This window comes from Melanerpes formicivorus, unplaced genomic scaffold (assembly GCF_026170545.1).
Source record: "Melanerpes formicivorus ecotype bairdi unplaced genomic scaffold, bMelFor1.0.p_v2 SCAF_3, whole genome shotgun sequence".
Classification (NCBI taxonomy): Eukaryota; Metazoa; Chordata; class Aves; order Piciformes; family Picidae; genus Melanerpes; species Melanerpes formicivorus.
In genome coordinates this window covers 20,700,308-20,726,856 of record NW_027142355.1, presented here as the reverse complement: position 1 = coordinate 20,726,856, position 26,549 = coordinate 20,700,308, and the positions used below count along the sequence as shown (strand labels likewise).

The following is a 26,549-nucleotide window of genomic DNA, read 5'->3' as shown; positions in this document are numbered from 1 at the left end:
CATGGATGTTCCCACAGTGGAAATCAGTAAAGTACATGCTTGCCTTTAAATGTATTTTTTAATTAAAGATGTTTCCTAAAGAAAGATGTTTTCCTTAACTAGAATCTGCATGCTGTATGTAGTAGGCACCACTCCCACTTCACTCCTTGATGAAGTAAGGCACTTTCCTCTTCTGTACTGCTGTGTAACAGATGTTACAGTGACACTTGGTTGATCCTGTACCAAGCTGCTGGCATAGACAAGAATAAAAAAAGAGATGGGATTCATCTAGCCTAATATTAGCAAGCTGTAAACTAGGCCTCCAGTGAAGATACACACTGGTAAGGCTTCACCACTGTACGACCACTGGAGGCATATTTTCCTCACAATGCGATTTGTCCAACCAGTCTTAAGCTAGTGGAGACATCCTATCTCTCTAGACTGTAGAATGACCAAACAGCTTAGACTGGAGTCCAGCTTTAAAATAACCCCAAATTACTTAAGGTAAATGTCTTTTTAGAATTTCAACCATTTGTTCTCCTCCTGAACAACATTCCTGCAGCTCTGGAAGACGCTCATGAGAAATCTGCAGACTGGGGATGATCTTACCATTTCCCACACCTTAGGTGAGGAATAATTATTTCTGAGAGTATCTTGAAATTTTTACAGTGTAAAGTAGGTCAGATTGTTAGTTCAATGGCTGCCATGGCTTTGTGCAATGAAGGAAGGAAGGGACAATTACTTGATAAATACCAATGAGTATGATGTTATATTAGCAATAAGACCACAAATAGGCAATATTTGTTACTGAGCTGTAGAACATATGGGTGGCACAGATTTACCAGGCACATAAACCCCTTTCTTTTCCTCACTGAAGATGCAGGCTCAGACCATGCAGCCTGAAGGGAAGACAAATGGTTGAGCCAGACACTTTTTACCTTCTTTTTTCACCTTTTACCCTCAACATTTCATATAATTAAATAATCACCAAGGTTGAAAAAGACCTCTAAAATGATCACATCCAGCCATCAATCCAAAACCACCAGGCCCACTAAACTATGTCCCAAAGTGCCACGTCTACACATTTTTTAACATCTCCGGGAATGGTGGCTCTACCACCTCCCTGAGCAGCCTGTTCCAATTCCTGATCACTCTTTCAGAAACATTATTCATAATATCCAATCTAAACTTTCCCTGGCACAACTTAAGACTATTTCTTCTGATCCTATCACTAGTTACTTGGGAGAAAAGATCAAACCTCACCTTGATGCAACCACCCTTCAGGTAGTCGTAGAGGCCAAGATCTCCCTTCAAGCCTCCTCTTCTCCAGAATAAACAACCCCAGTTCCCTCAGTCACTCCTCAGAAGACCAGTTCTCCAGATTCTTCACCAGCTTCATTGCCCATCTCTGGGCCAACACTAACACTTCAATTTCCTTTGTGTAGTGAGGGGCCCAAAACTGCACACAGTATTCTAGGTGTGAATTCCCAGTAGCTCAGTGGAGAGACAAGTCCCACAGACACCAGACCCAACACAACTTATCCTGCATGATCTGGGCTGTTCTCAACACCCTGAGGTGGCAGGGCCAGACAGGGTTTTACCTTGTGATTCTCAGATGAAGCCAAAGGTATGACCTCACCACTGATCCACTGCAGCCCATCATGGTGCCCAGCTTGCCCTCACAGGGTGGCTGTAGAGATCTACATCTCCCACCCCGCACACGCTGTTAGGGGGACCCTGGGGAGCACTTCTAAGCAGAGCCTCCTCAAGCAACACTCCTGGCTGCGGGCACACGCGTTTAAACGGCGCTCCGTGGGCGCTATACAGCAACACTCCTCGCACCACAGCATACTGCAGGCTGCCGCCCACATCCACCCGCAAGGGTGCAGTACCGGCCTCATGCCCTGCCCAGAGGGCCCAGGACAAACGCAGTCGTCCCGCCCGGGTTAGGCGGAGCCGTGACAGGATGCCGCTCCCCATACGGAACGAACCACCCTAGCCCGGCGTTGCGTCTGTCGCTCTAACCGCCCTCCGTGGGTGGTGGCCGGGCGCAGTGCGCATGAGTTCGGGGTTGACTGCTCCGCGAAGCCCGTGGACGGCTGGAGATACCTCTTCGGACACCTGCCTGCTATCTTCCTTCGTCCGCGCTCCTTCCCGCTTGTCGCCCTACCTTCCGCCGCCCCTTCCCGGAGAGGTGCGGACTGTTCCCCGCAGCCGGTGAGTGGGGGCTCCCGTTAGGACTTGCTTCTCTTAAGAGGTCTCTCCTCGCTTAGTTGCGGTGTTTCGGCTGAGGCTATCTTCGCTTCTCTCCTCGGCTCTGAGGTGCTTTGACTTCGGGGATCTCTGCTCCCTGTTGGCTGTGGGGCGCTTTAGAGGAGGGGAGCTTCGCTTCTTCCCGCTCTAGCTCCTGTCCTCGCTTCCCGGCAGAGGGGACTGGCAGTGAAGGCAGGCGCTGGCGTGAGGCAATGAGCTCCCGCCGTTCCACCTGGCTCAGTCTTTCTCAGCGGCCCCTTCGGGCCCTTCCGCGTGTTTGTCAGCCCTTGGTAGGAATGGTTCAATATTGGTCTTATTACTCACTAATGGATTTGTAATTTATTTTCCCCCCCTCACGTCAGTTGCCGCGGTTCCAAGAGCAGCGGCGGGACGCCCTGTGTCTGCGCGGCTTCTCGCCCCTCTGTTCCCTCGCTTGGGGAGCCGGGCTGGGACGTGCCCGCCCGCAGCTTTATCAGCGGGGAAGAGAACACGGGCACAGCCCCGGAGAGGTGCTTTGGGTTCTGTTTAGTTTTGTATATAGAGGAGGGGAGGAGAGAAACTATGAGCTTACTGCTTCCCTGCTCTATGTGAGGCTGTTTCCTAGTATTGAGCTGCGTTAAGAACTACTTTTCCCCCCCCCCTTGAATTTCTTTTTCTTTACCATCATATCCTCTGTAAAAATAATTTGTCCATGTTAACTGGCAGCTTAAAGAGGGTTAGGGAAAGGCTTCATACCCATGCATTGTTAAACTTTTTATATGTATGGTGTTACTGACAAAGGGTGGTGGGAAAGCCTTATTCCACCTCTTTCTTTTCTGACTGTCTGCAATTAAATGTTATCATTGGAGAAAAAGAAAAGTTGGCTTTAAGAGTAGCAGGTTGTAGTTCAAAATGCCTTTTTTCCCCCCTTTGCCCCCTATCAGCTATGTTTTCCATCTGGAGATAGACTGAGATGGTTGGTGTGTCTTAAGAGCATAATCTTGGGTAGTTCAGGCAAAGAAACCACACTTTCAAAAACATTCTTGGGATTTTCAGTAATCCAGGATCTCAAGGGCATGTTTCCTGAATAGTTTTTGGTTTACTGTGGGCACAAGAGGAGGCAGCTGGAAGTGGAGTTGTGTTGTGTGTTGTCCTGTGCACTGGTGTAGTCAGAGATGAAGGAATCATCTGGTTTTCTTTAAAATTCACCAGGATTTTTAACTATAACAATGATTAGAAATGCAAATACCAATTATTTCCTTTCCCCTTCTTTTTATGAAGGGCACAGGCGGAAAGACTTCTTTCCAAACCCTAAAACATAATTCTTAGTTTTAAAAGCTGTTCCAATTTCTGGTTTAGGCTAATAAAAATGTATGATTTTGAGATTCTTCTACAGACATTTGATTAATGCAGCATTGCAGGTGGACTTGTGCAGGTACTACTGTAAAGAATGATTGTGATGTTTCTCCTTGCTTTGCAGTATTTAGTGCTGTAAAGGGGGAGAGATGGTGTTTAAAATGTAAAAGAAAAAAAAAAAAAAAAAAACAAGTTGCTCACTTGGGTCTCCAAGAAATGAAGATACTGATTATTTCTTGGAAATGGTATAGATTTTTTCTGGCTATGCCTTTAATTTCAAGGACTTTTTTGGGGTTTTTACAACAGAGAGTGGATGAGTAAAATGGAGTTTTGATTAGAAGGACAAGTAATGCCTGACATTAGAAAGGAACAGTAGTAACTCTTCTCCTGTTGGTCATACCTGCTTTTTTTTCTAAACATCTCAGAGAAATATTAACCAAGAATGTTGGCAGAGGGGCTTGCTGGGTGGATATAGTAAGTGGAACAACTTAACTCTGGAGCATTTGACAGGTCTCCGGCTGACTGACTTTCTGAAATACTGGAGCATGAAAATAAATGAGCATATGAGCGTGGCTTTCAAAGCCACCCAGACAGGCTGTGTCAAATAGTGTTTGTTACCATGTCTTCCCCCCCTCCCTTTTTTTTTTTTAATTAAAAAATAAAAGCAAGAAATTTTCATTTCCAGTGTAACTAGCTGCTTTAAAAATCCTTTTCAATTAGGTGTTTATTGATTATCCCTGTACCAAGGAATGTTCAGGGCAAGATTTTAGTGCTCTGTCTTGCCAGTGTTATTTGCAACTCTGTTTGCCTTGGGCAGCCAGACCTTTGTGTACTTACATGGGAATGAAATGTAGATTTTTAGTAGCTACTTTTTAAAGTAAACACTCCTGCTCTGAGTTTCAGATATCTTCTGTCTTTCTCTCTATACCAGCACAGCAGTTACAAAAAGAAGTGTATGAAAGCAACTTAAGATTCAGCTATGAGACTGTGAAAGGGCCATATTGGGGCTGGGAACTATCTTGCTGTCTTAAACACTTTGTAAAACAGGATTTGGTTCACTTTGCTATGACTGTAGCAGTTAGTTACATAATGAAACTCTAAAGCCCGGTGATGCTACACCTAAAACAAGACAGAAGTTGACTAATTACAGAGGAGTCACTGCCTGAAGTTGTTTATGTACATTTCATGTTTCTAAAGTGTTAGCTGTCAGATAGCATGACTCTGATCTTAGCAGAGGACATTTTAAAAGAGTAAATTACTTGGATACTTGTTGAAATTTCTGTGAGGACATTTGAAGTCAGAGGAGACCTCAGTCATCACCTGGATGTGTCTAAAGATAGATTAGACAGCTCTGGTTGTCATATGTAGTGTTTCCACTGACCGGATACTGGTCATGAAGTCTCAACTGGAGAGTACCTGTGAGAGCCTTATCATTATTCTTGGGTAAGATAGTAATCTAAAGAAGGGTAACTATTTGTCATTGGCTGTAGTTTTATTTGTAGTTGGGCCAGGGAGGGATTCTGTTGATGTAAATGCTTGGGAAATCATTTCAAAGATCCTTCTCTGGTGGTTTAATCCATGGTGTTGTATATGAACCTTTGCCACTGGCCTTCGCTTTAGGCAACAGGATTTAGCTGAAGCTATTGTAGTGAATGGGGAATGGAGTTTGCTTAAGGGAGAAGGCAAAGATGTATGAGAACATGCTTCAGTTTTTTTCAGAAAAAATCTGTCCTGAGAGTGGACCAATGTGCAAAGGATTGTGAAATTCTGCATGGGTATTCCACAAAGAGAAGCATCATTTTCCAAACGTTGTGGAGAGGGCAGTGAGGTAACAATGATCTTGGTGGGCCTTTGCAAAATTTCCTTGTGTTGGTTTGGTTGTCTTCAGTAGGTAACAAAGTTTCTAGAGTCTCAAAACTTAAAAGGCTGTTTTTGAAAATCCAGAATGACCATTTAAGAATGAAGCCCGGTATTGAACCCTCTTTTTCTGGTACCTTGAGGCTTGGATTAGCATGGTCAAAGGTGTGACCATAAGCATTGTTTCTGAGCAACGCATGATTTAGAGAATTTTGTGTAGTAATTCAGTTATTACTGAGGTGATGAAAGTGTTGGTTTGTGATTGTTTCCTCTCTTTTCAAAAGCTTGCTGCATTTAATTTGAGATCCAATTCACCAAACCATTCAAATGTGATAAAATATCCTGGTGAAGTCAGCTGGCTTTAAGTTCTACTGAACTGGTGCTGTGCCTGTCTAGTTCATTTAAATGTATGTACACAGGATTCATTATTTCACTGTTGGCAACTCCTGCAACCTCTAGTGCAAGTTATATGAATGACGTTCAGTGTATTTCTTGAGGGTCCAGATTTAGAGGACTGAGAGAATCTTTGTTATTAGTTTTAAAACTAACAGATTTTGTAGCTCTCTAGCCCGTAGAGGAAAGTGTGGATTGTCATGAATGCACCACTGAAACCAGGAAGTTTAAAACAAAATTTATCTCGAATTCTGGGAGTCTTGCATGGTTGGTAGTGCTCTGGTTGTAGCTGGATGTCTGTCCTGGAGAGTACCCCAAGTTCCCACGTCACTGAACATTCTTCAGACTTACTTGTCATTGATTCTGAAAATATCTGTCAGGATTTATATCCAATTAAGTGTCTGTAAGAATGATGTTGACTTGGTGGTTGTTTAGAGGACCATCGGTGGCTATGGGGGTGGAGTATATTTTTTTGTTATTTTTCTTCTTAATGGTCAGCATTCCTTTGTGACTGTATTATGGTGACAGTCCCTCTCTAAACAAGGGCAGGGACATTTCCTGGTTACTGGATGTTAAATAGCCATGACCATTTTAGACAGACAGGATTTTTCATGCACAGATAATGAATGTGCATCCCAGGAAAGCACATTAGCATGTTATAAGCTACTAAGCATCATGTTGATCGTTGTTACTTCAGTTTTGTTTTGACTTTCCTATCAGAACAGCTTACAAATTTACTGTGTGATTGTGTTTGGTTTTTTGTGGGTTGTCGTGTTGGTTGTTTGTTTTATGCTCAGAGCAATACCTCTTCAGCCACCCTCTGTACTCCTAGAGTTAGTTAACTTGTCTGTGAGGTTTGTCACTTGTAAGGCAGTACTGTTACTTAGCCTATTCCTCTACCGGAAAGCTTAAGTCTTGTTGTGTGTCACAAGAAAAGGAAGTGGGTGGCCTCTAAAGCTCAAATATTTATATTTCATATACTGAAGTAGGTAAGAAGAATTCAGCTGCTGATACCCCTGTTCATAAGGAGGAAGTATTTCCACCATACTGGATCAGTTAGTTTTGAGGAGTCTGCAACAGCGGTGGCTTAGTGAAGACATGTCATATGCCATTTGGTTTTGTTCAGCTGTGATCTTGTACAGCAGGTTCAGAGGTATGTTGCAGGGGCACTTAAAACAAGCAAAAATTCATCAGGCTATTAAGCACAAATACCTGACCTGGTTTTGGAAGCCCTGTGGTCTCCTGACCACAGCAAGAATAATCTGAATCAATTTCTACTTTCTGCTTGCTTTGTTCTATATGCTCTTCTATGGCATCTGCTGCTGTTGGAGGCTAGTAGGGATGCTGGTCTCTAGTCTGCCTCTGTACCATCATTTTTATAAAACCTGTCTCACAGTAACGCTTTGAATGACCTCAGAGTACTTTCAGATATTTTTCCAGATGCTTAACTCACCAAACTCAAGCAGGGTTGTGGAGTGCAAGACTGATGATGGTGTGCAGAGAGCTGAGTTGTGTGCATTGGTACATCTGCATGAAGCTAACAGATTAATTAGACCTTAAATCTCACTGCCCAGTTCTTCTGTTTCAGTTGTGTCACTGAGAAATGGCTGTTTAAGAACAGGTAAAGTGTGTGCTGCTCAGAGTACAGTTCAGGCTTAGAAATCTAGCTTCAGAAATGATTCATGCAGAGTGTTCTAGAAATTTTCTACAGCAAAGGAAGGGAGAAACTGATATTGTGTCCTTTTAAAAATGTATGATGACTTCCTAAAACTGTTGACTGTGCATTAAACACATGGTGCAGTAAGTGGTGGGATGCTGTCTGTCTGCTGTCTTTCAGCTCCTGGTTTATGTGGTGGTTGACTTTTAGCCTCTAAATGTTTTCCATTCTTGTAGGATTGATCATTTTGCTTATTAAGTCATCTTTCAGATAGGTTTGTTTAATAAACAATTGTTTTTCAGTCTCCTGCTACTACAGAAGCAGGTTCTTGGAAATTGAACTTCAGTGAAGACATAACCCCAGTCAGCAAAGCTATAAAGATACTCATTGTAAAAGGACAGACCACACCTTATCTTTGATGGCAACTTAATACACTGTCTGTAAATTATGTGCCTCTGTCAAAGCAAAATTAAATCTATGGAGGTAAAATTGAATATTAACTTCAGAATATTTCAATTTCCTCCTCTCTGATAAACAAACGTGCTTGATATGTGAATTGTATGGTTTTAAGTATCTCGTGAAGACTAGCTCTGGTGTAAGAGAAAACCATTTCATCTCAGGGCAGCTGGGATTGTATTAGCTGCCTTTTTGGTTTAGTATTTGAGATCTTCTCTCCAAGTAGTGCTGTTCCTGTCATACTTCTGAACTTTTGTACTATGGTGTGATTCCTGCACCACCCCCCCTCCCCCCCCCCCCCAATTTTATTTTTAGTTAATCCCTGATTAACACATCTCTTAAACCAAACAAACCCCCCAAACCAGTCAGTACAGTGCATTGAATAGCAAGAAATCCTGTTGTGAGCAACTTTCATATTTAATGCATCTGTGAAGGTCAGGAGGAACAGCTGCCTGTTGTCCTGCTGTTCTTGCTCTTCAAGCCTTTCACTGAACAGAGGGGACATTAAAAGGGTGAAGGGACTCCTGTTAGCTGTTGTTAGGAGGGGAATTTGTCTGCAAATCATGCTGTATGTATTGTAGCAGTGCTGGGCAACCTCAGGTCAGCTGTACCTGCTCTGAGCACTAGAAAAATATGTAGGCATTTCTCCCTTAAAACACAAAAAGCAGAGCAAAGAGAAATAACTTACGGGTTATGATCTTATTGCTGTGTAGCCTTGAAGTGTTAAAGATGATGTGAAAGATTGAAGGGAAAAGATCTTGGCCCCATGCCCTTTCTGCAGGCTCACAGCTCCTGAGCTTTTCTGAAATGAGTAAAACCTCCAAAGAAGCCAGGGCTGGCAACACAAAAGCAGAACCTGTGCCATAATGCTTGCTACTTGATCTTGTGTGGGTGGCTCTCTTAACCAGTGCAGTCACTGCCTTTATTCATTGTTAAGGAGCTTTGTGAAACATCTGAGCTTGAGCTCCAAAATGAGTAACAAGAGCTTGCTGGAAGCAGTATTAGTTGTTATTTAGAAAACATGGCTTTAGCATTTACTGCTACTGAATTTGCGAGTTCTTGCTGTTCTGGATGCACTGTGAAGCCCAGATCTGGGTGTGCTAAGGTTTTGCTGTTGAAGAAAGCAGAGCCATACTCTTAAATACTTTCTTCTGAGTTTTGGACCATTGTTTGGTGTCTTTGTGACTTGGATTAATATCTTAATTTTGTAAGTCTTTAAATATGGGTCTATGATATCTGTTGTAATCTGGAGCTATGACCTCTCATGGTGTAGCCTATAAAATGTTTACACACATTTTTGAGCATAATTCCAGAAATCTAATAATTGCAGGATTTGTTGTAGATGGAGCTGCTGTTGCAGAGCATGTTCTAGACTTGGGCTGCCTTTTTCTAGTTAGGTGTCCTGCAACATGGCTTTTTTTGTTTGAGCTTGGGTGTGTGGCACCCAGAGGTACAGCAGCTGCTGCAGTGCTTTCATGTCTTCCTGTCTTATTCTGAAAATCAGGACCAAGAGAATGTTTCTACCTCTGTGGCATCCCTTCAAGACCATTATCCTGAGGATGCACTGTATCTATTTGTAGCTAATATTATTAAAAGAAGAAAGGAAGAATGTTCTTTTATGTAAAAGCAAGGCTAAAGCTTAATCATTAGACCTAATGCTCATAAGAAAGGTTATCAGATGCTTTTATTGTGGCATCCAGTGCTCCGTTTATGTTGATTGTGCTTCTAGGACTTGCTGGACTGCAGCCTAGCTGCATTGTATGGGAGCCTTCCTGCAAGATATGTTGGTGCTACAGCATAGATGAGGTAGCGTTCCTACATACCTCTGGTAATGTCATAGCCCTCTCCTGGGAGGAAACGATCAGCAGAATGGAATTGTTTCTCAGTATTGGCAGATTTTATCTTGCTGCTATGGAATACTAATCAGCTTACCAGGAGGCTCTGGTTTCTCAGCCCTCAGCCAACAGGGCTAGGGAGGAAGGAGAGTAATCCAATTGAATTGGAAATGCAGACTTGATTTTGCTTCTCATGCCACCTCTCAAACCATAACAATGGGAGAAGCACTTAGGAAGCAAGACCATCTCATTTCATCTGTACAGTGTCAGGGTAATGATATCCAGTTCACAGCTGGGTGCCTATAATATGGTACCTCAGAACCAACTGTTTTGAGGAATTTGTCACTGCTGTGTTCTGGTCACAGGCAGTGTAGACGGAAAGATTAACTGTTGAAGAACAAGGCAATTTCTTGTTTGAAGGTATGTTTTAACATGTGGAGGCAAGAAATGAGTTGGGGTCTACTTTTTAGCTACCCTGTCTTTGCGCTGTTAATGCCCAAGGATGACTTTTGTCTTTGTGGTAGTTTGAGAATGAGGAAAGAAATTCTACCAAAGTATTTTGGGAGATTATGACAATTTGGAAAGGTGTTACAGAACTGAGCATTAGAATGGCTTAAACAGGGGGCTTTTGCTTCATTAATTGCTGGTGCATGTGTCTGTTCCAGTCAGCTTCTTCCAAATGTACAAGCACTGTTTATTCATGGCTGAGTGAAATAAAAGCTCTGTGAGGTTTGAAATGCAATTCTGCTGTCTAACATGATGGTGTAAAATGGTACTAAGATCTGTTCATGGGTCTTTCACCAGAAGTAGTTGGCATGGACCTGCTTCAGTAACACATGAGTTGACTGCAGCAGTGTTAGGAAATGAACTGGATTCTGTTTCCCTCATGTGATCTGATAAATAGAATCCTTGTCTAAAAGCTAATAAAAAGATGAAGATATCTGAACTAGGTCAGCTGGTATCTCCGTCGATTAGGATTTTATTAGTGATGTGTCATAATGGAAAACAAACTGAATCTGTAGGACAGGTATCTGTGCAGAGTCCATCCTTTAGACATCTGCTTTGGAGGCACACAAGATAGGGATCTTGAAAATCTGGATCTTTAACCTCACCTTTTGGAATAAGACCATTTTTCCTTTGTTTTTTAAATAAAGATCCCTGTAGATGGTAGATGTGTTCTGGACCATGAAGATATGCCCTTTATTAACTTGTTGGGTTGACTGTTTACTATTTATTTTTCCACTCCTTTTCAAGTATTAAAAAAAGAAAAAAGAGTTTAAATGCAACCCATTGTTTTCTGTTTTCAGAAATGACTGAAGACAGCAGCCCTAAGAGCCCATACATAATATGCTGATGGCACTCTGCGCCTCATCAGGATTGATAAGCCAAGAGAGTGTGATGCCTAGAAATCTCCTCTCAGATTCTCCTGAAATGGCATCTGAAATCTCTCCAAAGCACGCATGTGGGAGCACGGAAATGGGTGGCGGTGTGGAGAATCATGGCAGCCAAGCTAAGTGCAGGAATCTTGCCTTGGTAAGTGTTTTGATTCACTTAAGCTTAAGGCTCATTAATTACATTTTTGGTTTGGTTTGTTGGGTTGTTTTGTTTTGTTTTCCATTTCCAGTCCTAAATGGTTGCTTGTAGTCTTGATTGTTAACAAATGATGACAAGGGATAATTACTATGATTAAATATTTGTGTGAGGGTATCTTGTATTTTCATTGCTCTTTGGAGCTGGCTCACTCTCCTAATGGTTGAGGAGGGGAACAAACTCTATCACCACCTTTTCCCACCGCCCCTGCCTCCAATCAGGATTTCTCCCTGGAGGTGTTCAAGGCCAGGTTGGGCAGTGCCTTGAATATCCTGGCTGAGGAGGTCTGTGTATCTGTGCAAAGAGTTATTTGGGTGGATTTAGACTGGCTATTAGGAAAAAGTTCTTTACAGTGAGGGTGGTGAGATGCTGGAAAATGTTGCCCAAGAAGGTCATGGATGCCCCCTCCCTGGAGGTATTCAAGGTCAGGTTAAACAGGGCCTTGAGCAAGATGGTCTAGTGGAAGGTGTCCCTGCCCACGGCAGGGGGGTTGGAACTAGATGATTGTCAAGGTCCCTTCCAACCCAAACCATCCTATGAATCTGTAAACTGAAAGGCCAGAAATAACTCCTTTGCTTTTATACACGAGCTTGATATTCTGGACTGATTATCTCAAAGCCTGGAGTGTGCTGCTCCATTCCTCCCAGAGAACAGCAGTAAGGTGCACACATGGCACTGGGCTGCTTGGTGCAATCACCTGTGTGTGATTGCACAGTTTGCTGCCCATCTCTGCCCTTGCTTTCTTAAGTAGCTTATAAAAGAACTTAAGGCTGGCATTGGTTGTGTACACTGTTTCTTGCTTAAGCTCTTTGTTGACACTTCTGAGTGAAGGTCTCAGCTTATTCCACCTTCATATAATTAGGTGAGTAACAAATACGTCACCACAAACAAAGCTGTCTTCACATGAGTGAATGAGTGTGTGGCCATTTAAATAGTGAGTAATTGAGGGAGTAGGATGCACTTCTGCATTTTTCTAATTAGTGGGATGATTCAGGCAATGAACTCAACAGTACTGCTTGTACTGTGACAGGCTGAGCCTCGAAAGCAGGTAGGGGGCCTCATGTGTTTTTTTATCATCACAACCATTTGAAAAGCATCCATTTTTAATTGAAGAGCGAGCACTCCAGTAAACATGCTTTCCCTAAATGGAAATCCAAATCTCTGTCTTGCTGTAAGTGTGGAATTAGGCTTTTTGTGTCTTTCCCCCTACCTTCCCTGCTACCTTCCTTTTAGTGAAGTAGTTTCCCGTGAAAGAGTAAGTAGCAAAAATAAGTTGACAAGTTGATACCTCTGTTTACCTGTGTACTCCAAGAATGCTCGGTGTTATTGTGCTACTTGTGAGATTTTGGCAACTGGAGGTGCTTCTAAAGATGTTCCTTCTTTGTTTCTAGTGGAAATACAACTCTCTTAATATTATGCTGTATCCTTCAGCTTGTGTTACTACTTAAAACACAAAACAAGTATTACTAAACTTAGTCCTTCAAGTGTTTCTCATCTGCACTAGTTACAGTAGCAGGCACAAGACTAGTTGATTAAAAAAACCCAAAACTCAGTGTTGAAGGCTGTATATACATTTGTATGTTTGTATAGTGTCCTCCTGAGTCTGTCAGAAAGCAACATAGATTCCTTTAGCCTAACTAGATTTTACCATGTGATAACCCAGATGATGATGAGTCAGCTAGGATTGGAATCCCTTCCTACTATGTAATGAAGTAATTTATAGATGGAGCTAAAGCTGGCTCCAGGTTTAGGCAATTCCCATCAGACCTGTGCATCAGCAAAAGTTCCCAAAGCCTTTAGTCTGTCTTGTTTGGATTTGTGCATGAGGAAAGCAAAGCATTTGCTAAGAAGTTTCATTTTAGTGTCACTGCCTTCCATGACTGTTCTTCCAGCAGTATAGTAAGTGGCAGGTCCAGTAAGGCTGACAAATAGTATGCACGGAATAACAGAATGGGGGATGGAAACTCTTCAGCAAAGGCATAATTTCAGTTTCTGAGTTTGAGAAGGTGTCTGCGTTGAACTGAACGGTAAGGAAATTCTACCAGTTGTGATTGAGTAAAGAGTAGTTGTCTTTAGTGCTGCTCAGATCTTTGCTTTATGTGAACTGAAGTAAGAACAGAATTGTTCCACTGGCCACTACCCTTTGTCTGTTCAGTACTGGAACAAGTTTTAGAAATCCTCAGGATAAAGAACAGTATTCTTCAATTTATTTTTTCTTTTCCTTATATCTTTGTGTAATCATGTAAGCATGTGTAAGCATGAGTTTTACAGTCCGCTAAGCATAGTAGGGTGTTTGTAAGAGGAAAAGCCATTTGCTGGAATATGCTTGTAGAGACCTTAACATTTGCTTCAGTGGTTTTTGTTATTAAAGTTGGGAAAATGCAGAAGCTTTGGCCTAATAAGGAGGAGGGGATAAACAGCTTTGTCTAGACAAGTAATTTTTTAGTACACCAATGCTGAGAAAGGAAGGGGCAGACTTTCAGGCACACTGAACCTTCATAGCTGTGAAATGGAAGCAGCTACAGACCCACCTCCCTTTTCATTTACCACTTTTCTGGGTCTGTTTACCTAGAGGCACAACAGGGAAGGTCAAGGTTGAGTTTAAATTTTATTTTTATTTGTTGAAGGGCCTTGCAAAGGAAAGAGGAGCATCAGTGCTTTTTTGTGACAGGCCCGTACTACTGCAAGTTTCTTCTTCCTTGATTACAAAAAAGAGGCTATTAAGCTTCTTGGTGTCAAACTACATCAGTCACTAAATACAACCTTTGTGTTGCATCTGTGAAATTCAAACAAACCCAGGGATGTGGTAATAGAGGCAAACACTTGGACTGGCTGTAGCCTACGCTGACTGCTTAGAGCTGGTTTGGTTGACTGGTGGCTGTTCTTGCATACTGTGGGTCTGTGCTGGCATTACTTGCTGTGGAACTGGTTGTCCATTTAGGGGATGACTAGGAGGTGGATGTGCATTACAGTGTATCAAAAAGGTCTTAAAATTCTGTGTGTGCAGTTCTCACAAGTCAGCTCTTGTCAGTTCAGTTTCATTTTGCCAGATTTCTTTGCCGCTTCTTACCTACATAATGATGCTTTTAGTTATCTTAGATAATTGCAATCCTTAAAGCCAAACTATTATTTTTTTTAATGGCAAGCAAAGTGCTGATGTCCTGTCTTGATTGCAATAGAATTTTCTGTATAAATGATAGATGTTCAGGTCTGAATTTGTGCTGCCAGATCTATCACAGCATCCAATGACAAGTACAGGAGCATGTGTTTAGATGGGAGGAGTGTTTGCCTCGATATTTTCATCTCACAACAACTTTTATAGCCATAAAAATTCTTCCATATGAGGCCATGAATATGCACATATTCCTCTGCCTCCTTAATGAAGGTGCTATTCATACATATGCTTGGCAAAAGCATGAGTCAAACGTCCCTTCTCCATACATGGAAACACTGTCCGAGGTGGTAGGGTAAACAGAACCACTCTGTTCTGCTGGGCATGTATGACTTCCCAAAACCCTTTCTTGAATGTCACTCTCTGATATATGGTGTAAGAATTAACCTCCAGTGAAATATGGTTGCAGCAATTTAAAGACAATTAATTTGGAGATAAAACCAAGTCTTAGCTTTTTTGAAGCCATTTGTCTTGTTCCATTGGCTGAATAGGCATGGACCCGCTTCTTAAAGCCAATCCTGTTGTAGTGCTTCACTCTGGTAATTCCAGTGTGTATCTGTTCTCAGCCATGAGTAACTGCTTTAGTTTCTAGGTGTGAATAACATGCTAGGACAATGGTATCACCTGCCAAAAACCAACCAGAAGGTGCTGCCTGTACCTAGTGAGCTTTGCTACTTGGATCTGTGCTAGTAATAAGCTCTGTCAGTGCCTTGGATCAGTCGATGTGATTGCATTACTGCTCCTTCTGCATCTGAATATATTTTACCAAGCACTAGGTTTGAGGGACAGCGACTTCTTGTTACTGTCAAAGGATCATGCTGTGGGTTATTTTCATATTTATTTTATGTTATCCTTTGTTTCAGACCGGTCTTCAGTTAATGCTGCACTACTCTTTCTGGGGCAGTGGTGTCCTCTAGAATTTGTCCAAGTGATTGTTTCTTTTGGTCACTAATTGAGTGGCTTAAATTAGCAGATGGTCACAATTCTCAAAAGATGGGTTGCTTATTCTGCTCATTTCTTGAAACAAGCTTCCTCTGTGCCTCTGACAAGACTTGTTCTCCATCACTGAAGATGGTTTGTCCCTGCCAGCCACTGTGTGTAGCCCAGGTGATATTTTGAACATAGCTTATCTAGACAAGAAGAGCAAGTATCTTGTGAGTAGTCTGAGCTGGCGCAGTATCTCATTCCCTGCATTCAGACATTTAATTCAGGCCTGACCTGGTTATTTTGTAGTTATGATGTTTCTTTCAGTCTGAATCAGTTGCTATGACCTTTATCCTTTTTTGCAACAGTATAGATAATTGAAATGCAAGAGACCTGGTTTCTAAGTGCACCGCATTGCTGTGTTTTTGCCTCAGCCTCTCTGAAGAGGTCCTGGGATTCCAATGTGGTTTCAGGAGTTACTGGGAAAGGACAGGATATATCTCTGTTAGCCCGCTGCAACTTTTGCTCACAATTTGAGTGGGTGAGGTCTTGTGATGCTGAGCTGTGTTTCAGGTACGTTTAAGGGAAAGTCCTGAGAGACTCTTTTCATAAAATTAATGTGTTTTTTCCCCTGGATACTGATAATCTTAAGGCTTAACTGGGTTAGAGTTTCTGTAACATGAAAGCAAATTTTCAGTTGTCTTGCCTTCAGTGCACATTGAGAGGGTTTGTTGTAATGATGTGGGTGGTCAACAATTATACATTAAACCACATTCAGGGCTGTGTCTGCCTACCATCCACTCATTCTCCCCTGCTTTTAAAACTTACTGGGCTCCATCCTTCCAGCCTTCCTGTGCAGCTAAATAGCACTTCTTGCTTTGCTCTGGACCCTCTCCAGCTTGGCTACATCCTTTCCAGAATTCAGTGACTGAATCTGAACTCTGTGTTCCAAATGAGGATGTGCTGTTATTTCATCACCCTGGTTGATATATCCCAGAATGACATTTGCTTAAACACTTTTTCCTCTTTATGGCATTCAAACTGACCTGCAACTCCTCCTGTCTTGTATTGCCATTTTTTTATCACTCTATATTCATGTGTTCTTCAACTGAATTTCATTGTAGGGCCTACCAGCACACTTCTGTGACTCTGAAGGTCTCATTCTGTTCTACCCAGTTCTTGCAGCAACTTTTCCAGCATATGTGGATTAGCAAATACAAAGTTAATTGTCTGCTATTGTTGGTGAAGTATCAGAAGTTTAGAGGTGTAGGGATACGCCTGTTCACAACATGTCTTGCTCCATGATTTATGAAATTACATCTAACTGAAGGCAGACTGCTGAGCTAAATGGACTTTTTGATCTGATCCTATATGGTAGTTCCCGCTCTTAGCTGTAATTCACTTGCTCCCAACTTGGGTAACACAGCAGTGTGATCCATTGTTTTCCTTTTATGTAAATATAATCTGAGGTACTTGCCTTTTTCTTCCATGCTGAAGATTTTGTATTTGTTCTGATACTATTCCTGTGTGCAGGGCCTGCTTCCCCCCCCACCTTTCTTTTTACAAGTAGAGCTGCCCCTGCCTTGTTGTCAACAGGCTATGGCCTAAGTGACTGTGTCCATTAAATCTTTGACATTGTCAAGTGATTGACAAGTCAGTTGAGTCTGGTGCTCTCCTGATACTCTGCTAATTGAAGCTTGGTTCTCTAGCAGTTTTCAGAAGAATGATTTGATTTTATTTATTAACCACTGCAGATGTCTGGGGATTTCCCCTGCTGTTCTGTTTCTGTCAAAGCTTTGCTAGTCTTAGAATTGTAGGTCTGCATGTGATGGTAAGGATTTATTCAGGTGCACATGAAAAATTTTGATCTTTTAATACCAAGTCACTATTTTGGACAGGTAGGAAAGAGATCTTTTCTATGAAGCAGGCTCTGTTCTTTTGTCTCTTCTCATTTCTTTTTTTTTCTCTTCAATGCCAAACACTGCCACAACAGTTTCTTTCCTGTTTGGCATAAGCAGGAGATGTTTGGCTGCACAGGGAACTAAAATATTAATGCCAGCTGAGCATACTCAGCTATTTCAGCTGTTTGCATCCCCAATTTCTGCAGTCCAAGCAGTCATTTTAATCTACAACTAGGACAGTCTCAAATGAAGTCTGCCTTTTAACAGTAGCTTTAAAGTCAGCAGTATTAGGTGTGTGTGAGATTTAGGTATATTTGTATGTCATGAGTAGGGAATTGATGGAAAGTATTGAGGGGAATAACCTGAGTAACTGAAAAGACTCCGCTTTGACTGCTAAAACCCCAAATTGTTCAAGGAAGCAGCAGGCCAGGATAACTAGCCTAGAAAGAATAGGAAGTGTTCCAGTACTTGGAATATGTAGGATATAAACTAATTGGAAATAGAATTGGTAACCTTAGTTAAAACTTATATCAGTTAATCACAACAAAATTCCTTCCATAGCTCTGAAAGCTCTACTATGAGTAATACAAATGAGCATTTTCTAATACACCACTGTTCTCAGAGTGGTGGTAAAGCAAGTCACTGCTTGCTTTACATCTCAGCTCCTTTGATTTGACCAAGTTGAGTAGGTTTATTTTCACTGTGCTTGCCTAAAATGGGATTATTTCCTTGTCTCACAAACTGAAACATGCCTTGCCCTGAGGGAGTTTCTAGCCAGGCTGGATGCCTTGTATCTCAGTATGGTGACCTGCCTAATAATAATAATAATGCTGCCTAATCTCTAGTGCTGCTGTCCTTTTCCTTCTCCTTCCCCTGAAGAAACATGACATTGGTCATCTTGAAGAAACACTGCATGAGGAAAGAGCTGAGATGAGGTTGGCCTTTCAAATTGAGGTATGCCATTTACTACAAATGTATCTGCAAAGGAACGGTTAGTCATTTCAGATTCTTCTAATGGGATACTGCTCATTTTGGCAAGTTCCATCAGGGATGGTAAGTTAGGCAGAGTTCTGCTGGACCCATCCTCCTCCAGATCTTACCTGGCATGGAAGAGCGCTGTCTTGCAGCACAGAAATGGATGGAAGGGCTTCTGATAGCCCGCTTCAATTCACATGCTGTTTCACTGAGCTCTTGGTCAAATGAGTTAAGCTCATGTTGTTCTTTTAAATGACCAAGATACTGTGCAGTCATTTCTGTACTGCACTGCAGTCTGGATCTGCTGCCACTATGAGCTTTTTACACATTCCTTTTTCTTTCTTTTTTTTTTTCCTTTTCCCTTTGCCTGCGGAAGTCTGGCTCTTGCAATGAGCTCACCCACAACAAAAGCTTCTTGGAGTCCTGTTCAGCTCAGCTAGAGCCTATTTAACAACAGCTCCTTTCCTGTCATTCTCTCGCCTACTAGACATAGCAGCCACATGAGTATTTGGGTGGGGAAGGAAGGAGATTGCAACATCCATTAAGAAGGGAAAAAAAAGGCTTGTCTGTCTCTCACTTTTCAAGTGCAGCTGTAAAACTTTCCTTGGCCTTTGAAAACTGAGCTCTACTATGTGGTGGGTGTGAGGTGCAGAATACGTCAGCTTTAGAAATTAGTCCTTTAAATAGGCAATTGCAAATGGCATCCAAATTTAAGATTTTGTAGCAGTTTAGCTGCAAACTGGAATGTGCTATTTATTCAGCAGGACATTGTGGAGGGTAAGAGCACCTTACAGGTACTCCCACCTGCGCATATCTTCCAGACATCAAGCTGTGTTGATGACAATAAATCTGACTCTCTAGAAATGTAGTTGTAGTATGAGCTTCTTATTGAAACCAACTTTGTTTCCCTGCAAGATTTCAGTCTTCTAACAGCAGACTCTGCCTGCTGTGAGTGAAGACTGCTGTTTACATGAATGCAGCCACAGATAGGCAAATCCATCCTAAAGTGTCAGAGGCAGTGTGACTGTTTTCTGCATTTCATTCATTTATTTACAGGGAAAATGTTCTACAGGCCACTCAGGAGAAGGCAGCTGAGAGCCCTAAAGCATTTGTCTCATCCATAGAGTTTTGAGTGCTTAGACTAGGTGCCACTTGGTACAATGCAGCACTTCATGGTTCTTTGTGGGTATTACTTTTCTACAGAAGTACATTGTTCTTATTTTAATGCTGGGGGCAGGGATAAAAGTGTTTGTGCAAGGAGCTGAGGTAACAGGTAGAGCTGCACTCAGTTTTTCCTATTCTAATCTAATGTAAGATGATCTGAACAGGCATGGTGAGTTTGAAGCAAGTTGTGCTGCCCTAGCAAGAACATGTCTGCCACTATATTTGCACTGTATACCTTTATTTGCCTAAACTCCCCCAATCCGCCACGGAGAAGTAGCCTTGTTACCTTACCTATATGTATAATCTGATGTCCTTGAAGTGAAAAGTAGAGATGAGCAAGGAAGCTGTCTTGTGTTGCTTTGCTGGTGTCATCTTAAATGAGTGATGGCAAAGATTCCAGTATATACCTGGTGGGATAGCAATTCAAGCCACAAAAGGGAAAACCTGACTTACTCTGCAACAACACTTAGTAGCATTCTAGAATTTACATGGCTCTCCTGGGGAATGTCTTTCCTGTATCCATTGTCTTAATATAGTGCCTTACTTAATCATTCTTTATCAACTCCAAGGTTCTGGAAAAGTGTTTTCCAGGGTGTAGGGAAAAGTCTGCATGTTGCTGTCTAGCTTCTCATAGAGGTACTGTGTTAATCAAGCTAATCAAGAGCAGTGACTCAGAGAAAATCAAGACTGGATAATTCAAGTGATAAATAATCACTTCTGTGGTCTACAGGATTGCTTCCTGCTGAAGAGAATAGCCCAAGGCACTTTACTGCTAGGCAGCACATATTTGTATTTGTTCTAATTTTTTCCTTTCTGTAACTCAAAGGTAAAAATCTTTAGAAACCCTCTCCCTCATTATTACTACTTCATGATCTTCCAAATAACTCTGGAAAACTCATGTGCAGGGGTAGAGTCATTACAGCTTTGCCTCTAGAAGCCAAGTCCCTCTCTGGTCTAGAGTGAAAAGGGAATCAACCAATTTGCTGGGCTGCCCTGGGTACAGCCTTTCTTTCCCATGCTGCTCACAAAGCCTTGTCCCTTCAACCTGACACAGTAACTGAAAGAGTTTGCTCCGGTTTGGAGCCTGAAAAAGGTATCTTAACACCTGTGAAGGCATGGGCAGGGGGTTGGTGCGGGTTTTGTTTGTTTTTTGTTGAAGTCTGCTTTTATAATCTTCAACAATTTGTTCTGCCCAGCTCAAAGGGAAAATTGCTTTAAAGGATGAAATACCAGTTGCTGCTGCTAAGTCAAAATGAATGCCCTGTAATGGTAAGGAGGAGATGCTTCATGCTTCTGACATGATATTGCCTGTTGCATCCTGCCTCTTTCTGCCTTTGAAAAGGGGTGTTGTGTCTGCTATCAGTGGCTTTACCTGTACTCATCTGTAGGGTGTTAATCTTCCTTGCTTTTTTTTCCCATAGGATGATGAGAGTCTGAAATACTTAACTCATGAAGAGCAGGATGTTCTCATGTTCTTTGAGGAAACCATAGATGCCTTAGAAGATGACTTGGATGAGCCTATCCAACGTGACAGTGGTATTCACTGTCAGTCTCCAAGGTCAACAGAAGAAAATGTGTCGAGTCATTCAGAGACTGAAGATATCATTGACTTAGTACAGTCCACACCAGAGAGTAGTGACCATGAAGGCCCTCCTAGCAGAGACACAGAGCCAGGTAGTAGTATTTCCTCCAAGTGTGGTGTAGTTGTGGTTTATTGCCACCTTTTTCTTCCCCTTGACCCATCCCTTATTAGAAACAGCTAAAGAAATTCTGTACCTTATTAACTACCTCCAGATGACTCTGTTGCATATCAGGAGCTCCAAGGACTGTGATTGTAATTTGACTTGAGATTTCTAAAATTCTTGCTGTTACTGTCACTTATTTTTTTTCTCATGGAGGTCCTGCCTATGATTAAGCTGTTGGGCTGCTGTCTTAGTCTCCTATGTGATGACTGACTTGTAACAGTTCTGCAGAATCATCACAGCAGGGCAGGCTAGTGTTCATCGGTGTCTTTGTTGTGGGTCTCCCTAAGACCTCTTAAAGTGTTTCTCTGAATTTTAAGACAGCAGATTGTGTCACTTTGTGAGACTAAAAGGCCAGTGATCATGACAAGATAACGTGTGGCATGTTGCTCTCTTCACCCCGTAGAGTTTGCGCTCTCTGGTTTGGGAGAAGGATTTTATCAGCGAGTGCATACAGGGGGGTGTGATATGTACTCTCCTGCCTGTTAGAATGAAAAAAGAATTGCAAGCTTAAAGAAGCAGCAGCTGTTGACACACAGTGAAGCTGATGTGCAGATTGTGAATGAATGGCAGGAGGAGGGCTTCTAGTAAAGCACTGTCAGTCTTGTAGAATCATATCATGGTCCAGGCTGGAAGGGACCTCTACAGGTCTAGTCCAACCTCCCCACAGTCAGCAGGAACATCCTCAACTAGACTAGGCTGACCAGGGTCCCATCGAGCCTTACCCTAAGTATCTCCAGGGAAGGGGCCTCAACCACCTCCCTGGGCAATTTGTTCCAGTGTTCCAACACCCTCACAGTAAAGAACTTCTTCCTGATACCCAGTCTACACCTACCTCTCTCTAGTTTGAAGCCATTGTCCCTCACCCTGTCACTGCAGGCCTTAGTAAACAGCATCTCACCATCCTTCCTGTATGCCCCCTTCAGGTACTGGAAGGCTGCTATTAGGTCTCCTCAGAGCCTCCTCTTCTCCAGGCTGTTTATCACAGTGCCCCAGCTCCCTCAGCCTGTCCTCATAGCAGAGGTAGTCCAAACCCCTGATTATTTTTGTGTCCCTCCTCTGGACCCTTTCCATCAGGTCCATGTCCTTCCTATGTTGAGGGTTCCAGATCTGGGCACAGTACTCCATGTGAAGTCTCACCAGAGCAAAGTGGTAGAATCACCTCTCTGGATCTACTGGCAACACATCTTTTGATGCAGCCCAGGATGTGATTTGCCTTCTGGGCTGCAAGTGCACACTGTCTGAGCCTGTCCAGTTTCTCAACCATCAGGAACCTCAAGTCCTTTACACAGGGCTGCTTTCTAACACCTCATTCCCCAGTATTGATAGCAAGGATTATTGATAGTGAGAATAGTTTGCTAAGTTGAACTGTAGCATCATCTACAAGATGCTGTTGTGAGCAGTTCAGTTGTTTGAGTTGAAAAGTTCACAGGAGGAGAGTACTGATGCTTGCTAATCCTAGGTGAAAGGAAGTCTTGTATTCTGCTCTGTGTGAAGACTTAGTGACGTTATTGCTGCTTTGTCTTTTAAGTGTTGGATGCTGCCTGGAGAACTGAGAGCCCGAAGCCAGCTGTACCTGCTGACCTTCCCCCACATCCCCCTGTACCACCACCATCGATGTCTGAGACAGAGACACTTCCTCCTCCACCCCCTCCTCCAGTGCAGCATCCAAAATTGCTTCGTTCTATCCCTACCCCACTTATCATGGCCCAGAAGATATCTGAGCAGCAGATGGAGAACAAGGTGCGCTTCCCCAGTGTCCTCAAGGAAGGGAATTTGGACAGGAAGAAAACACCCACAGCCAACGGTGATTATTCGGCAGCTCCAAAGCACCCCCCTGCACCAGCACCCAAACTGCACCGCTTTCCCAGCAACATCAACATAACAAACGTCAGTGGCAAGGAGTTCAATGAGACAATTTCAAAAGCAGCAGTTAACGTCCAGGAGCGGAGAGCTCAAGTGCTGGCCAACATCAATGGAGGAGCTTTTCTGGCAGCAGAACTGGAGGAGAAGCTGCAGAAAAACGATTTCTTGTCACGTAACAGAAGTTCTTCCTTAAGGGATCTGTCCTCTGAGCAAACACGATATGAGGCCCTGACAAAACTTGGCCTAGTGAAAGGAAAGGCAGCTCAGGACCAAGTGGACCATGCCTCAAGCACTCAGCAGCTCGATGTGCAGCCTAAACAGGCAGACACGGTTCCCAATGGATATCAAAACATCCATGAGGTTTTAAAAAGTCAGCCCAGCCCTTTCCTTCCTATGGGCAAAACGGTAACAATCAAATCAGAGGTAGCTCTTGCTGCTAACAAGGTCAGGAGTGCACAGCAGAACACAGAAAAAAGTTCTAATGATTATAAGCAACCTAGTCTAAACCTTGATATGAGGAGAAGATCAGGTTCACTGCCTAGACCTTCTGGATTTCGATCCCAAGGGATAACAGTGAAGTTTTCTGGCCGTGGCTCAACAGAAGAAGCGAGGAAAGAGGCGCTTCGGAAGCTGGGACTACTGAAAGAGACAGCGTAATTCAGGTGGGAATGCTGTGGCAGTGGGGGGAAAGCCATGGCATGGCTTCCTGTTTGAATAGGCCCAACAGGATTGGGATCAAATGGATTGGAAGAAGAAAGGGGGAAGTTCTCTGCTTCAGGAAAGTTAAGGAGGTACTAGACACTGTGGAATGACCACTTGTGTTTTTCCCAGAAGGACTTGTCACCACATAGAGTCATGTACAGCAGTGGGCTTCAGCAACCCTTTCTACAGAGATACTCATCTGTTCCTCTTTGTGACTAAGAGGAATTTTATTTAAGTAATGCTGGACTACAGCAGACAGCATCCTGTTAATGAAGTGTATAGTGCAGTATTGTTGTACATAACAAACCCAGTGGTGAACCTTCCTTTTGCTCTTTCTGAAGCCAAAAATGGGAGCTCTGTTTGTCTTGTCCCAGATGATGTCAAAACTGAAATTTCTGACCAGTGTGGCACACTTTCCTGACTTTGTCTATATTAGCTGGCTTGGCTTTGTTCCCTACCAGTGGTGGAGTCATCTGCTTCCATGCTCTGTGCCCGCTTAAGACTGTACGGAGGGTGGTTTCTGTTTTGACCTTCTTAGGAGAGCAGCCCAAGCTTTGAGGGGATGTCTGCATCACTCTGCTGCTTCACTTAAGTGTTGCCTTTCTTCCTGGCCACCTGCTTCTTGGTCACGCTCTAGCTACCTATGTGTCCAGAAAGGCACCAGATAAGCCTCAAGGGCATGCACCACTGACAGCCAAAGAGCCTCCTGACAATCTGTGACCACAACTGTTCTGTACCAGTGAGGATCTTAGAGCAGAGAAGCCATAAGAACAAGTGAACTTTGTACCAAATTCAAGAACCTTATGTCAGAAGGCTTGTCTTTTGTCTTGGGGTTCTTGTGAAGAAACTGTTACTTTTTGACAGGTAGCTGTACTATGCTGAATAATTGCAAGTTCTTTCACATCTGAAAACTGTCATTTGGTCTTCCTTTAGTTTGACAGGCCAAACAACCCTCTGTTCACAGCCTTATTTGATTCTGCCCTGCCAATGCATAACAGAAATTACAGCCAAAATTATTGCAGGCTAAGTGGAGGTACAGGAGAGATTGGTATTTAAGAGCACATCACTCATGAGTGGTCCAAGCTGGAGTTATTTTGCCTTTGTTCAGTGGACATGTTTTTAAAGATGGCCCCAAAAAAACCATTTGTGTGTAACTTTGGGGTGGTTTGTTTGGTTTTTTAACGTGACAAAGCTGCTTTTCCACATTACACCTACTTTCCTCATTTGTACACCTGAAAAATACCAAGAATAGCCATTTTAAAATCAAATGCCAAGCTCCTGACCCGCTAAATTTCAATTCCTGCACGTGTAAGAGTTCTCAGTGTTTTATTTCTAAAGGGAAAAGCTCGCTTATCCTCTGCACTTTCTAAATCCTCAAGCAACCCCCTCTTTTATTTTTTCCCCAAGTAGCTGAGTAATAAACCTTGGAGAAGAGGAGGGGAGTGGCTATAATAGAAACTGACACACCCTTCAGCCAGGAGCTCTGACATAACTGTGATAAACAAGTTTGTAGTTCTTGATAGTGTTTCAAACTTGCTGAGCTGGTAAATGAAGCTGTTGTGAAGGAAAACTCTTTTGTGCCATTTTCATCTGCCTCATAATTTAAAACACCTTTAACTTATCTGCTTGCAGCTTCAATTTTTAATTGTGTTGTTATGGTATCTGGCTGGTTCTATTATGTAGTTATTCTTTTCAGCCTTTTCAGTGGGTAAGTGATCATGTTCCTCATTGTGAGAGGCATACTATGCATAAGCAATCAGTAATTAAAATACGTGGCCATTCCTCTGTCCGGCAAAGCAGTTGGGCATGCATAATCCAACGTGAGAAGTGCTGCTGAAACAAAAGAGGCTGCTTGTCTGCTGCAAGTAAAGCACAGACTTACTTTGCTGCCCTTTGAGTCTGCAGTCCTAAATCCAGGAGGACAAGCACATAAAATACATGCAAACACCTGCTTCACTGCCAGCCTGGAGTGGAGTCCTACATGTGTGTGATGCATCATCATTTATTAACATAACCTACTAAGTAAGTTTAAATGTTTCATGGCCATTGTGCTTTTAAATCCTGTTTAAGCAAATTCTTCAGTATAAATGTGAAGCACATACACAGCCCTCTTCACATCTAATCATTTCTTGCCAGCTTTTCTTTGAGCTGTTTACAGCTGAGTGTCCATGCTAAGCCAATAGGGGGTGGGGGGAAGTAACCTTGACACTATTTCATTAAAATTCAGTCCTATTCAATAACTCTGTAACATAGCCCTATTTAAAAAAATGAAAAATTAGATGTTTAATATCTAAAGTACAGAGTTGCAGTATGCTGAATTAGCTGGATCATGTTCTTCTAGCCTTCCTGCATGGCTGTGTCCTCAATCAGTGGGAAGTGAGAGTTAGATCTTCAGCAGGTAAACCTAAGTCCTCCCTTGGCAGAAATTGAACGAGGTATTCATTGTGGCCCTTCATTATAGCAAATACCCTACTAGTAAATTCTTCTCTGTGCCTAAAACTGTAGTAAATAAAGCCATGTACTAAATGAAGTTAATTAAGAGTCTAGCTGCTAATAACCTGTATATAAGTTTAGCTGTATTTTTGTGTATCTTGTTTTGTGTGTATATGTTGCTGTGATTTTATTTTTTCTTTGTTAGAGGTAACTGTCTTGCACAAATCTGAGAAATCATCTCTTAAACTGGGATAAAAAACAATAAAATGATGGCTGATGGGAAGTGGAATTTTGTTGTCACTCAGTAGCATGCAT

General features: G+C 42.5%; 1 protein-coding gene across 2 annotated transcripts; it reads left to right on the top strand.

Annotated features, from left to right (window-relative positions):
- Positions 1–1,963: 1,963 nt before the first annotated feature.
- On the top strand, positions 1,964–26,517 carry PROSER2 (proline and serine rich 2). Of its 2 annotated transcripts, none has more exons than XM_068168497.1 (4): positions 1,964–2,196; positions 11,073–11,298; positions 20,913–21,168; positions 22,765–26,517. In XM_068168497.1, the coding sequence occupies exons 2-4, from the start codon at positions 11,113–11,115 to the stop codon at positions 23,754–23,756; spliced, it is 1,434 nt and encodes a 477-aa protein (XP_068024598.1). In that variant the 5' UTR covers positions 1,964–2,196; positions 11,073–11,112; the 3' UTR covers positions 23,757–26,517. The 2 variants fall into 2 exon arrangements, with proteins under 2 accessions (XP_068024598.1, XP_068024608.1); XM_068168507.1 differs by having other exon boundaries at positions 1,965–2,196; positions 20,913–21,165.
- Positions 26,518–26,549: the final 32 nt, after the last annotated feature.

Excerpts from the sequence above, each read along its gene's own strand:
- PROSER2 (XM_068168497.1), top strand. The coding sequence starts at position 11,113 with ATGCTGATGGCACTCTGCGCCTCATCAGGATTGATAAGCCAAGAGAGT. Across the intron at positions 11,299-20,912 it reads AGTGCAGGAATCTTGCCTTG|GATGATGAGAGTCTGAAATA; the intron begins GTAAGTGTTTTG and ends TTTTTCCCATAG. Across the intron at positions 21,169-22,764 it reads CAGAGACACAGAGCCAGGTA|TGTTGGATGCTGCCTGGAGA; the intron begins GTAGTATTTCCT and ends TTGTCTTTTAAG.